Source organism: Globicephala melas, chromosome 2, assembly GCF_963455315.2.
Source record: "Globicephala melas chromosome 2, mGloMel1.2, whole genome shotgun sequence".
NCBI lineage: Eukaryota > Metazoa > Chordata > Mammalia > Artiodactyla > Delphinidae > Globicephala > Globicephala melas.
The window spans coordinates 127,583,026-127,595,309 of record NC_083315.2 but is presented as its reverse complement, the minus strand read 5'-3'; the positions used below and the strand labels follow the sequence as shown (position 1 = coordinate 127,595,309).

Genomic DNA, 12,284 nt, shown 5'->3' with positions numbered 1-12,284 from the left:
TGTGGTTTTTATGTAATTAAACATAGTAATTAATGATGTTAAGCATCTTTTCATATACTTATTGGCCATTCATTTATCTTCTTTGGAGAAATATCTATTCAAATCTTTTTCTCATTTTAAAATTGAGTTCTTTGTCTTTTTATTGTTGATTTGTATGTGTTATTTATATATTCTGGATATATAAATATCCCTTATCAGCTATATGATATTTACTAAAATACTACTAAAATATTAAAATATATATATTTTTTTAAATAAAATAATAGCAATAGTAATGATCGTATTTTAAATATTACTAAATATTTTCTCCCATTCTGTAGATTTTCTTTTTTACTTCTTGATGGTATCCTTTGAAGCACAGAAACTTTCAATTTTGATGAAGTCTAGTTTATCTTTTCTTTTCTTTTATTGCTTATACTTTTAGTGTCATATCTAAGAAATCATTGCCTAACTTTAGATCATGAAAAAGTGCTCCTACATTTTCTTCTAATGTCAAAGCCTTAGCTCTGATGTTTAGATCTGTGATAGTTTTTTTCCCCCAGATGAGTTGGTTTAATTCTGAGTGTTATAGAATTGGAGCTAGAACAAAGACTGAAGAACAGACTTTGGCAGGATTCTGGGCTGGGTTTACTCTGACCTCACAGCTAAGGTAGAAATGGCCGAATGAGAAGAACTAAAGAGAAGATGAACCACTGTATGATTTCATTTTTTTATACTTTAACAAAAGTTTGTTCTTAAATTTATAGCAGGTTTCAAGACAGCACTTCATTCTAACTATAGGTGGCAACAGATGTTATGGCAGGGAATCCAGTTATTTAAACAGGAATGGAATTAAGGATCACCATTGCCTCTGGCACAAGGAACAGCTTACTTTTTGACAGATTTCTTAATTCCAACTGTCGCCAGGAGGGCCTTCCTTGCAGCCTCAAGTTTCTTTTGCTTCTCTTTTTGTTTCTGCTTGAATGCCTTATCATCCTCATCCAACTTCTTGGCCTGCTTCTTGGGCTGCTTCAGGTGCTTCTTACCACCTTTTCAGATGGCCTACTGCCCCTTCCCCAGACCCCACCACCAGAAGCAGAGCTTCTACCCTTACACGTATTCCTCCAGCGTAGGTTCACTTTTTTTTTTTTTTGCGGTATGCAGGCCTCTCACTGTTGTGGCCTCTCCTGTTGCGGAGCACAGCCTCCGGACGCGCAGGCTCAGCGGCCATGGCTCACGGGCCCAGCCACTCCACGGCATGTGGGATCCTCCCAGACTGGGGCACGAACCCGTGTCCCCTGCATCAGCAGGTGGACTCTCTACCACTGCGCCACCAAGGAAGCCCTAGGTTCACTTTTTAATTAATTTTGGTATATGGTGTGAGGAAGAGTTCCAACTTCATTCTTTTGCATGTGGATATCCAGTTGTCTCAGCACCATTTGTTGAAAAAAATATTCTTTCTACATTGTTTTGGCACCTGTACCAAAAATCAGTTGAGCATAAGTGTAAGAAGGTTTGTTTAGGATTCTCAATTCCATTCCATTGATGTGTGTCTATCGTTATGCCAGTACCACACCATCTTGTTTACTGTAGCTCTTTATTTTTTGAAAACAGTAAGTGTGAGTCCTCCAACTTTGTTCTTTTTCAAGAGTGTTTTGGCTATTCTGGGTCCCTTGCATTTCCATATGAATTTTAGGGTCAGTTTGTCAGTTTCTCCAAAAAAGGCAGCTGGGATTTTTGTTAGCGAGCGATTATATTGAATCTATAGATCAGTTTGGGGAGTATTGCCATCTTAACAATATTAAATTTTGCAAACCATGAACTTGGGATGTCTTCCCACTTATTTAGATCTTCTTTAATTTCTTTCAACAACTTAAAAACATTTTTCATTTTACAGGTCTTGCACTTCTTTTGTAATTTTATTCCTTGATATTTTATTCTTTCTGATGCTTTTGTGAGGGGAATTGTTTTCTTAATTTCAGTTTGGTTTATTCATTGCTAATGTATAGAATATGATTGATTTTTGTGTATTGATCTTTATCCTTCAACTTTGGTGAACTCGTTTTTTAGTCTAATAGTTTTTCGTGTGTGTGTGTGTGTGTGTGTGTGGATTCCTTAGGATTTTCTATATGCAGGATCATATCATCTGCAAATAAGATAGTTTTACTTTTTTCTTGCCTAATTTACCTGGGTAGAATCTCTAATACAATGTTGAATAAAAATAGTGAAAGTGGATATCTTTGTGTTGTTCTTGATTTTAGGGAGAAAGCATTCAGTCTTTCACTATTAAGTATAATGATAGTTGTGGGTTTTTTGTGGATGCCCTTTATCAGACTGAGGAAGTTCCTTTTTACCTGCAGTTTGTTGATTTTAATCATGAATAGGTGTTGGATTTTCTCAAATGCCTTTTCTATGTCTCTTGAGGCAGTCATGTGGTTTTGTCCTTTATTCTATTAATATGAATTTATTACATTAATTGACTTTTGGATGTTAAATAGATCTTGCATTCATGCAATGAATCCCACTTGGTCATGGTATATAATCCTTTTTATATGTCGCTGCACTCAATATACTAGTATTTTGTTCAGAATTTTTATATCAATACTCATAAGGGATATTGATATGCAGGTTTGTTTTCTTTTGATATCTGTGTCTCGTTTGAGTGTTAACTGGCCTTATAGAATTAGGAAGTGTTCCCTTCTCTTCTGTTTTTTGGAAGAGTTTATGAAGAATTGGTATTAATTCTTCTTTAAACATTTGGTAACATTCATGAGGCCTGAGCCTTTACAGTTACTAATTCCATTTCTTGTTACGGGTCTATTCAGATACTCTTTTTCTTCTTGAGTCAGTTTCAGAAGTTTGTGTCTTTTTAAGAATTTTCCCATTTCATATAGATTATCTAATTTGTTGCATACAGCTGTTCATAATATTTCCTTATAACTCTTCTTCATGTAATTTTTAAGAATAAAAGTTCATTGTCACCATTAAAGATGCTATGAAGATTTTTTTTTAATGATGTGGGAAAATGGTCCTGATATAGTGTTAAGTAAAAAAAGCAAGATATAAAACTGTATTTACAGTTTTTATGGTTGAGTTATGAGGGTTTTTTTGTTTTTTTTTTTTAATCCTTTAAGCCAAAGGAACCAGACAACATCCATAACATCCACCATTGAGAAACATACCATGCCCCATGCCTACCCATAGGATGATTTTAAGCTCTGTAACCCCTACTTCTTTCTGGAGCCTTGAACACTACTTCATATTCCCTCTTCACATCAAATCACATCATTGCTTCTAATCCATCTCAGCTCAGCTCCAGGTGTTAATTTACAGATTGCTGCTTCCAGGCCACAACGGTGTCAATGTGACTTAATGACCTGATTTCAGAGTTTTCCTGGTTCAGTCACTGATTTGTGCCTCTGAGTGTCTGCCCCTCCCCAACTTCTTTTTTTTTTTTTCAAGTTTGAAGTCCTTTTATTTCTTTAAATTGAGGTATGATTAACATATAATATTATTATTAGTTTCATGTGTATGTATTGTGAAATGACCACCACCATAAGTCTAGTTAACATCTGTCACATTCACAGTAAGAAAAAGTATTTTTTTTCTTGTGACGAGGACTTTTAAGATCTATTTTCTTAGCAACTTTCAAATATGCAATACACAATTATTAACTATAGTCACCATGCTGTACATTACATCCCTATGACTTGTTTATTTTATATTTGGAAGTTTGTACAGAGTTTCTAAAGAGTTCTTTATATATTCTGCATATTAGAGCCTTATCAGCGATAATGATTTGCAAGTATTTTCTCCCATTTAGTGGGTTATCTTTTCACTTTCTTGATAGTGCCCTATGATTCCACGTATATTTTTAAGGTTAATTATTTGTTGATTTAAATAACCTTTACACCTTGATTAAAAGTATTACTTTATGGAGTTCGGTTGACTTCTTGCTATGAAATAGTGATTTTTGAATTCTGATGTACTTGTGAATATTATCTGTGCTTTCCTTTGCTGGTAGCTGTTAAGTAAGAAACTACCTCAAACAGATACTTTGCCCAGAAATAAACAGAAAAAGAGTCTTGATGAATTTTCTGTTTTTCTCCTCTGCAACAGAATGCATTAGTAAATACTTTGAAATGTACTTTATTCCAAAAAATAAAATAGTTTTCTGTTAGCGATATTCCATTATACTGAATATTGCCTGTCTTTCTGATGTACTGGTTTTTGTTTAGTTTTGTTTCACTTTTGTTTTTTGTTTGGTTTTTAATGTAAAGACTAAGCAACCTGTGCTTCTTTCCCCTCTGGGATCGAGGGAGTGATGGCGATACTTCTGGCCAAGGTGCATGTAGCAACTGTCATAGCAGATGTGACAATTGAGGCTACATCTCACCTTTGTTTTAATGCAGTCTTAAGACAAATGTTTTTGGTGGAGGAAGAAAGTGAAGTCATGAAGAAAGGGAGAAGTAGATACATGAAGCAAAAACAGTTTAAAAAAATCAACCCAATTTGAATCATACACTAATTTATGATTTTCTATTGAATTTATCTATCATAGCTGATGATATATTTAACTCTATTCATGTTCTTTATCTTTTTTCTTTTTAAGCTTATAGTAGCTGTTGAACAAGAAGAAATTCCCAGACTTAAGGCCCTGTATGAGAGAGGCCTGCAGAATGGTGTCCAGGACCTGAGGCTGATCCAGCAAGAGGACATAAAAAAGAAGGAGCCATATTGTAGGGTAAGTGATTCACTAACCCACACACAGGCTCACAGGGATAGGGCTCAGTCCTGTGACATGGAGGCTGAGGGTGAGTTTATAGGAAGCAGGAATCATAGAGACAGTTAAATAATCCTGTTACAGAAGCATTAAGGTGCCAGACACAAGAGGGCATTGCCACAAACTCTGGACACCTGATTTCTTCTTTTCCTACAAGAAACTACCAGGTCCTGAAGAACATAGGCAAAAGCAAGAGGAGGTCTGAGACTCTATGGCATGTTTGGAAACCACTGAGTGGTGAGTTGTGGTTGGATCATAGGGTGTGTAGCAAGAGATAATAGATGAGACTGGGAAGGCAGAATTAGCCCACATAAAGGGCTTGATATCATATCCATGCTGATACTTTGAAGTTTATCCAGTAGGCATAGGTAGCCACTAAAAATTTTTGAGGAGGGTGGCTACAATATTGGATCTGTTTCAGGAGGGTAGGTTATAGAGTTTCTGGCTTAAAACATGCTGTAGGGAAAACCAGATCTTCTTTCTTGTATTTGTGATAGAAACACAAATAATAATATAATAGTTACTCTGCATATCAACTTCCCTTGATAGCCTTTTAGAGGCTATCCGTCCAATTCTCATTCCACTGACTGTTCCAATGAATTGCTGTATCTCCTGTTCCCCATTCCCCAGTGTTTTAATGACATATTCCAATAGCTGGACTGTGGGTACCTGTCTTAGCGAGTGTGACCTTGAACTCACTGTCAGGCAGTGCTTATCAAAAGCTTGCTTTAGAGAAACACTATTTAAGGGAGAGAGCCTGGGTGATATGTAGACCATTCATTCTTGTACATCTCTCCAGACCATCAGATTGTAGTACACCTACACTGTAGTGTTTTTCTCTCCCCATCCTACTTCTTGACCCCAGATTACTCTCCTTGAGTTGTGTTTTGGTTTTATGGCATCAGCCTATGGAGAAAGTCATTGTGTCACTCACTGAGGCCTCTACTATAAGGAGGTGGTTGAGGACATAGGTTCACTGTCAAACAACATCTCTCTGAGAACACTCAGGAGAAATTTCAGACTCCAGTTCTAAGAATAATTTTGTTTTTCCTGAGCACAATTGGCTTGTTTTTATCGATGGACACTGAATTCTTTAACTGTATTGTCCTGTTTGCCTTGGCTCTAAGCAGAAACACATTTGTGCCCTACTCTTGCCAAATATCTAGAGCATTAAGCATACATTTTTATTTTCATGTACTAAATTTGCTCTTTGTTTCATCTTATCTTTCCACCTTTGTTTTCTATATGCTCTGATTTTTTGGAACTTTTTATTGAATCACAGCATACATCCAAAATCATAAATGTATACAGCTTGATGAATTTTCGTTAAGTGTGATCATCCAGATCAACAAACAGAACATTACCAGCTTCTCAGAATTCCCCTCATGCCCCCTCCTAGACACTACCTTTCCCTTAAGGATGACCACTGTTCTTTTACATCATAGATTTTTGAATTTTGTGTAAGTAGAATCATATAGTATGTGCTCGTTTGTGTCTGGACTTCTTTTATTCAGTATTGTTTATAAAATTCATCCATATTATTGCATGTAGTTATAATTTGTTGTCATTGCTGTATAATAATCCTTTGTATGAATATAGCATGGCTCTTTATACTGTTGTTGGGCGTTTTGGGTAGTTTCCAATTTGGAGCTCTTGCAAGTAGTGCTACTAAGAACATTCTAGCACATCTATTTTGGTGAACACACGTACACACTTCCGTTGGGGATATACCTCGGAGGGAAATTATGGTCATAATTTATATATATGTCTGGCTGTGGCAGGTACTGCCAAAGAGTTTTCCATAGCATTTGTCCCAAATAATACTCTTATCAGCAGTGTATGAGAGTTACAGTTGCTCCTTATCTTCACCAACACTTAATATTGTTTGTTGTTTTCATTTTAGCCATTCTGGTGGCTATGTAGTAGTATAATATTATAGTTTCCCTGTTGACCCATAAAATTGTACACCTTTTCATATGTTTACTGGCCATTTGGATATTTTCTTTTGTGAAGTAACTAAGTCCTTTGCCCATTTTTCTATTGGATTGACTGTCCTTCTTAACAATTATTAATTCTTATTAATTTTATAAGTTCATTATATAGTCTGAATATGTGTCTTTTGTTGTGTATATATATATATACATATACACAATAGATATCTTCTATGACTCTGTGGCTTGTGTTTTCACTCTTAATAGTGTCTTTAGATGAACAGAGGTTCTTAGTCTTAATGTAATCATTCAATCAATTTATGCATATATTTCTCTTTTATGCTTAGTGCTTTTTTGTACTCTGAGAAATCTTTGCCTATTTCAGCATCAGGAAGATATTCTCCTATGCTTTTTTTCTAAAAGCTATGTTGTTTTACCTTTCGCATTTAGATCTACGATCCATTTGGAATTGATTTTTGTTTATGGTATAAGATAGGGGTCAAGGTACACTTTTTTCCCCTCATATGTAGATATCTAGTTAGCCCAGCACCATTTATCAAAAAGACCATTATTTCCCCACTGCACTGCAGTGTTACCTTTGTGATACCAGGTGACTATATATAGGTGGGCTCTGTGTCTGGACTCTCTTCTCTTCTGTTGTCTCTTCTTGTACCACTACCATAATGTCTTAGTTACTATAGCTTTTCAATAGGTCTAGACATCCGGTTGAGTAAGTCCTTCAATTTTGTTCTTCTTCAACATTGTATTGCCTATTCTTGGATCTTTGCATTTCCATATACATTTTAGAATTAATTTGCTAAAGTCCACAGGATAACCTGTTGTGATTTCGATTGAGATTGCCCTGAATATGTAGGTTGACATATTTGCAGACAGTTGACCTATTTACAATATTGAATCTTCCAATCCATGAACATGGATCACTCCATTTATCTGAATCTTTAATTTATTGAAAAAAATGTATTACAGTTTTCAGTGTAGAGGTCTTACATGTCTCTTAGATTTATTTCTAGGTATTTGATTTTTTATACTCTCATAAATAGTATTGTTATTTAAAGTTTATTTTCTACTTATACATTACAGATATATGGAAATCAAATTGATTTTTGACCATGTATTCATCTTGGTTGTTGAATTCACTTATTGATTCTAATAGTTTGTCTATAAATTCTTTTTCTTTTTTTTTGGCCGTACCATATGGCATGTGGGATCTTACTTCCCCAACCAGGGATCGAACACATGCCCCCTGCAGTGGAAGTGTGGAGTCTTAACCACTGGACCACCAGGGAAGTCCCAATTCTTTTGTATTTTCTGTGTACAATCATGTCATCTGCAAGTAATAACTTATTTCTTCCTTTCCAACCCATATACTTGTCTGGCTCAATATTTAATGCTAGCATATATTGTTTTGTATGTGTTTCTTGTTTGTTTGTTTTTACAGGCTGCTTCAAATCCTTTCACAAAAAGACAAGATAGAAATAGATTTTTTTCCCTTAAGTTATCTGTAGTTGTGCAGTTAAAGTTAGATCAAAATATTTGATTTTATTAATTAGTATAAAGTTCCCAAGAGACTAGGAATCCAAACAGTGTTAAATGAGTTCTTCCTGCAGAGAAAGTCATAGCATCTTCAACTCCAGAAAACCTCACCCTTCCCTCCCCTCAGACTCAGTCAGAATAATCAAAGTGTTTAACTTGTGGGAGTAGGTCTTCTTCTCCCTTTTCCTCTCCCCATGCATTTCTTATCTCTCTGAGATGGTGAATGAATGACTGATTTTTTTAAAAAAGAAGACACCTTCACTGAATATCTAATTTTGGCTATTTCTTTCAGGCTTTGGGCAAATGCTACACGGTCTTAAGCCAGGATTGGCAAACTATGGCCTGTGGGCCAAATCCAGCCCACCACATGTTTTTAAAGACCTATAAGCTGTTTTAAATGGTTGAAAAAATTAAAAGAAGAATAATATTTTGTGACACATGAAACTTATATGAAACTCAAATTTCAGTGTCCACAAATAAATTTTTATTGGAGAACAATCATACTTACTCATTTATGTGTTGTCTATGGCTGCTTTTGTGCCAAACAGCCAACTCAAGTAATTGAAACAGAGATCCTAAGCCTCACATGGGCAAAAATATTTACTATCTGGCCCTTTACAGAAAAGATTACCAGCTCCTGATCTAACAGTAGGGAGCCACTGAAGGATTTAGGCAAGAAAATGATATGCAAACTGTGCTAATTTAGGAAGGTTAATCAAGTTCTGGTACATAGGATAGAATTGGACATGGGAGAGAGGGGAGCCTTGAGGTGGGAGGTCAAAGCTATTTATATTTACTATTGGAAGGCAGCTATGCTCACCATGATACCATCGACACCACTTATTTATAGTTATTTTTAGACTACCTAATTTCTTTCTGCTGCTCTTGAATATCATAGGTTAGTAATTTCTAGACTTCAGGGAATTTTGACATATTATTCTTTATTTTATCTCACTATATTCTGTCTTTTTTTTTCCCATAAAGTAGGATCTGACATAAGGTGAGCAGCAGAATGTGGTGGCTGAGAAGCCAGACAGACATAAATTTAAATCTCATTTCTGCCTATTTAACAGCTGTTTACCTTGAGTGGGTTAAAATTGTTCTAAACCTCAGACTCCTCATTTGTAAAATGCAGGTTGTTCTGAGAATTAAATACAGTGATATATGTAAGGCATCCAGCATATGTTAATCCTCAAGAAGTGGTAGATGTTATTTTGGGCTTATTTAAGCAGTAGTTCTAGTGAATTCAAATTGGTTTTGTTTGAGATACTTGGGAACTTTTCATGAAATCTGTTAAGATAACTTAGTTATGTTTGTTCTTTTCCTCCTGCTTTACATTTTCCCCCTTTCCTGATGCTTTGCTTGTAACCCAATATTTTATTCTGTTTATTTCCTTTAAGCCATATCAATTCCTCTGCAGAGTAAAATAGGCTATTTAAAAACATTGTAGAGAGATCCTAGGATGTCTTCAAACCAGGCTTGTGAATAACTCATATAAGAGCTTGTTTTAGTCAGTTGGGGCTGCTGCAACAAAGTACCATGAACCAGTTAGCTTATAAATGTCAGATATTTATTTCTCACAGTTCTAGAGGCTGGAAGTCTGAGATCAAGGCTCTGGAAGATTTGATGTCCGGTGAGGACCCACTTCCTGGTTCATAGACCATCTTCTTGCTGTGTTCTCACATGGCATAAGGGGTAAGGGAACTCTCTGGAGTTTCTTTTATAAAGGCACTAATCCCATTCACGAAGCCTCCATCCTCATGACCTAATCACTTCCGAAAGGCCCCACCTCCAAATACCGTCACATGGGTCATTAGGTTTCAACATATGAATTTTGGAGGCACACAGACATTCAGTGTATAGCAGAACTGGTTATTTAGACTGATGCCATACTTAAGGGGGAAATACACTAGTATTAAAGAGATTAGGAGATTGGTTCAAGATGGCAGAGTAGAAGGACGTGCTCTCACTCCCTCTTGTGAGAGCACTGGAATCACAACTAACTGCTGAAAAATCATCGACAGGAAGACACTGGAACTCATCAAAAAAGATGCCCCACATCCAAAGACAAAGGAGAAGCCAAAATGAGATGGTAGGAGGGGCGCAATCACAATAAAATCAAATCCCATAACTGCTGGGTGGGTGACTCACAAACTGGAGAACACTTATACCACAGAAGTCCACCCACTGGAGTGAAGCTTCTGAGCCCCATGTCAGGCTTCCCTGGGGGTCTGGCAACGGGAGGAGGAATTCCTAGAGAATCAGAATTTGAAGGCCAGCGAGGTTTGATTGCAGGACTTTGACAGGACTGGGGGAAACAGAGACTCCACTCTCAGAGGGCACACACAAAGTAGTGTGCACATCGGGACCCAGGGGAAGGAGCAGTGACCCCATAGGAGACTGAACCAGACCTACCTGCTAGTGTTGGAGTGTCTCCTGCAGAGGTGGGGGGTGGCTGTGTCTCACCGTGAGGACAAGGACACTGGAAGCAGAAGTTTTGGGAAGTACTTCTTGACGTGAGCCCTCCCAGAGTCTGCCATTAGCCCTACAAAAGAGCCCGGGGAGGCTCCAGTGTTGGGTCACCTCAGGCCAAACAACCAACAGGGAGGGGACCCAGCCCCACCCATTAGCAGACAAGCAGATTAAAGTTTTACTGAGCTCTGCCCACCAGAGCAACAGCCAGCTCTACCCACCACCAGTCCTTCCCATCAGGAAACTTGCACAAACCTCTTAGATAGCCTCATCCACCAGAGGGCAGACAGCAGAAGCAAGAAGAACTACAATCCTGCAGCCTGTGGAACAAAAACCACATTCACAGAAAGGTAGACAAGACGAAAAGGCAGAGGGCTATGTACCAGATGAAGGAACAAGATAAACCCCCAGAAAAACTACTAAATGAAGTGGAGATAGGCAACCTTCCAGAAAAAGAATTCAGAATAATGATAGTGAAGATGATCTAGGACCTCGGAAAAAGAATGGAGGCAAAGATCGAGAAGATGCAAGAAATGTTTAACGAAGACCTAAAACAATTAAAGAACAAACAAACAGAGATGAACAATACAATAACTGAAATGAAAAATACACTAGAAGGAATCAGTAGCAGAATAACTGAGGCAGAAGAACGGATAAGTGACCTGGAAGACAGAATGGTGGAATTCACTGCTGCGGAACAGAATAAAGAAAAAAGAATGAAAAGAAATGAAGACAGCCTATGAGACCTCTGGGACAACATTAAATGCACCAACATTTGCATTATAGGGGTCCCAAAAGGAGAAGAGAGAGAGAAAGGACCTGAGAAAATATTTGAAGAGATTATAGTTGAAAACTTCCCTAACATGGGAAAGGAAATAGCCACCCAAGTCCAGGAAGCACAGAGAGTCCCACACAGGATAAACCCAAGGAGAAACACACTGAGACACATAGTAATCAAATTGGCAAAAAAACTGGCAAAAATTAAAGACAAAGAAAAATTATTGACAGCAGCAAGGGAAAAACGACAAATAACATACAAGGGAACTCCCATAAGGTTAACAGCTGATTTCTCAGCAGAAACTCTACAAGCCAGAAGGGAGTGGCATGACATATTTAAAGTGATGAAAGGGGAGAGCCTACAACCAAGATTGCTCTACCTGACAAGGATCTCATTCAGGTTCAATGGAGAAATCAAAGGCTTTACAGACAAGCAAAAGCTAAGAGAATTCAGCACCACCAAACCAGCTCTACAACAAATGCTAAAGAAATTTCTCTAACTGGGAAACACAAGAGAAGAAAAGGACCTACAAAAACAAACCCCCCCAAAATTAAGAAAATGGTAATAGGAACATACATATTGATAATTACCTTAAATGTGAATGGATTAAATGCTCCAACCAAAAGACACAGGCTTGCTGAATGGATATAAAAACAAGACCCATATATATATATATGCTGTGTACAAGAGACCCACTTCAGACCTAGGGACACATACAGACTGAAGTGAGGGAATGGAAAAACATATTCCATGCAAATGGAAATCAAAAGAAAGCTGGAGTAGCAAT

The 12,284-nt window shown here is 37.1% G+C and overlaps 1 protein-coding gene across 3 annotated transcripts in view; it reads left to right on the top strand.

Annotated features, from left to right (window-relative positions):
* L2HGDH (L-2-hydroxyglutarate dehydrogenase) overlaps positions 1 to 12,284 on the top strand; it is a 51,087-nt gene that overhangs the window by 8,297 nt on the left and 30,506 nt on the right. For 2 of the 3 annotated variants that reach the window (XM_030854911.3, XM_070044960.1), the window contains exon 4: positions 4,592 to 4,723. In XM_030854911.3, coding sequence (XP_030710771.2) covers positions 4,592 to 4,723 — 132 coding nt within the window. Of the gene's footprint in view, positions 1 to 4,591; positions 4,724 to 9,830; positions 9,943 to 12,284 lie in introns of those variants that run through there. The other variant, XM_070044961.1, reaches the window with a different exon arrangement.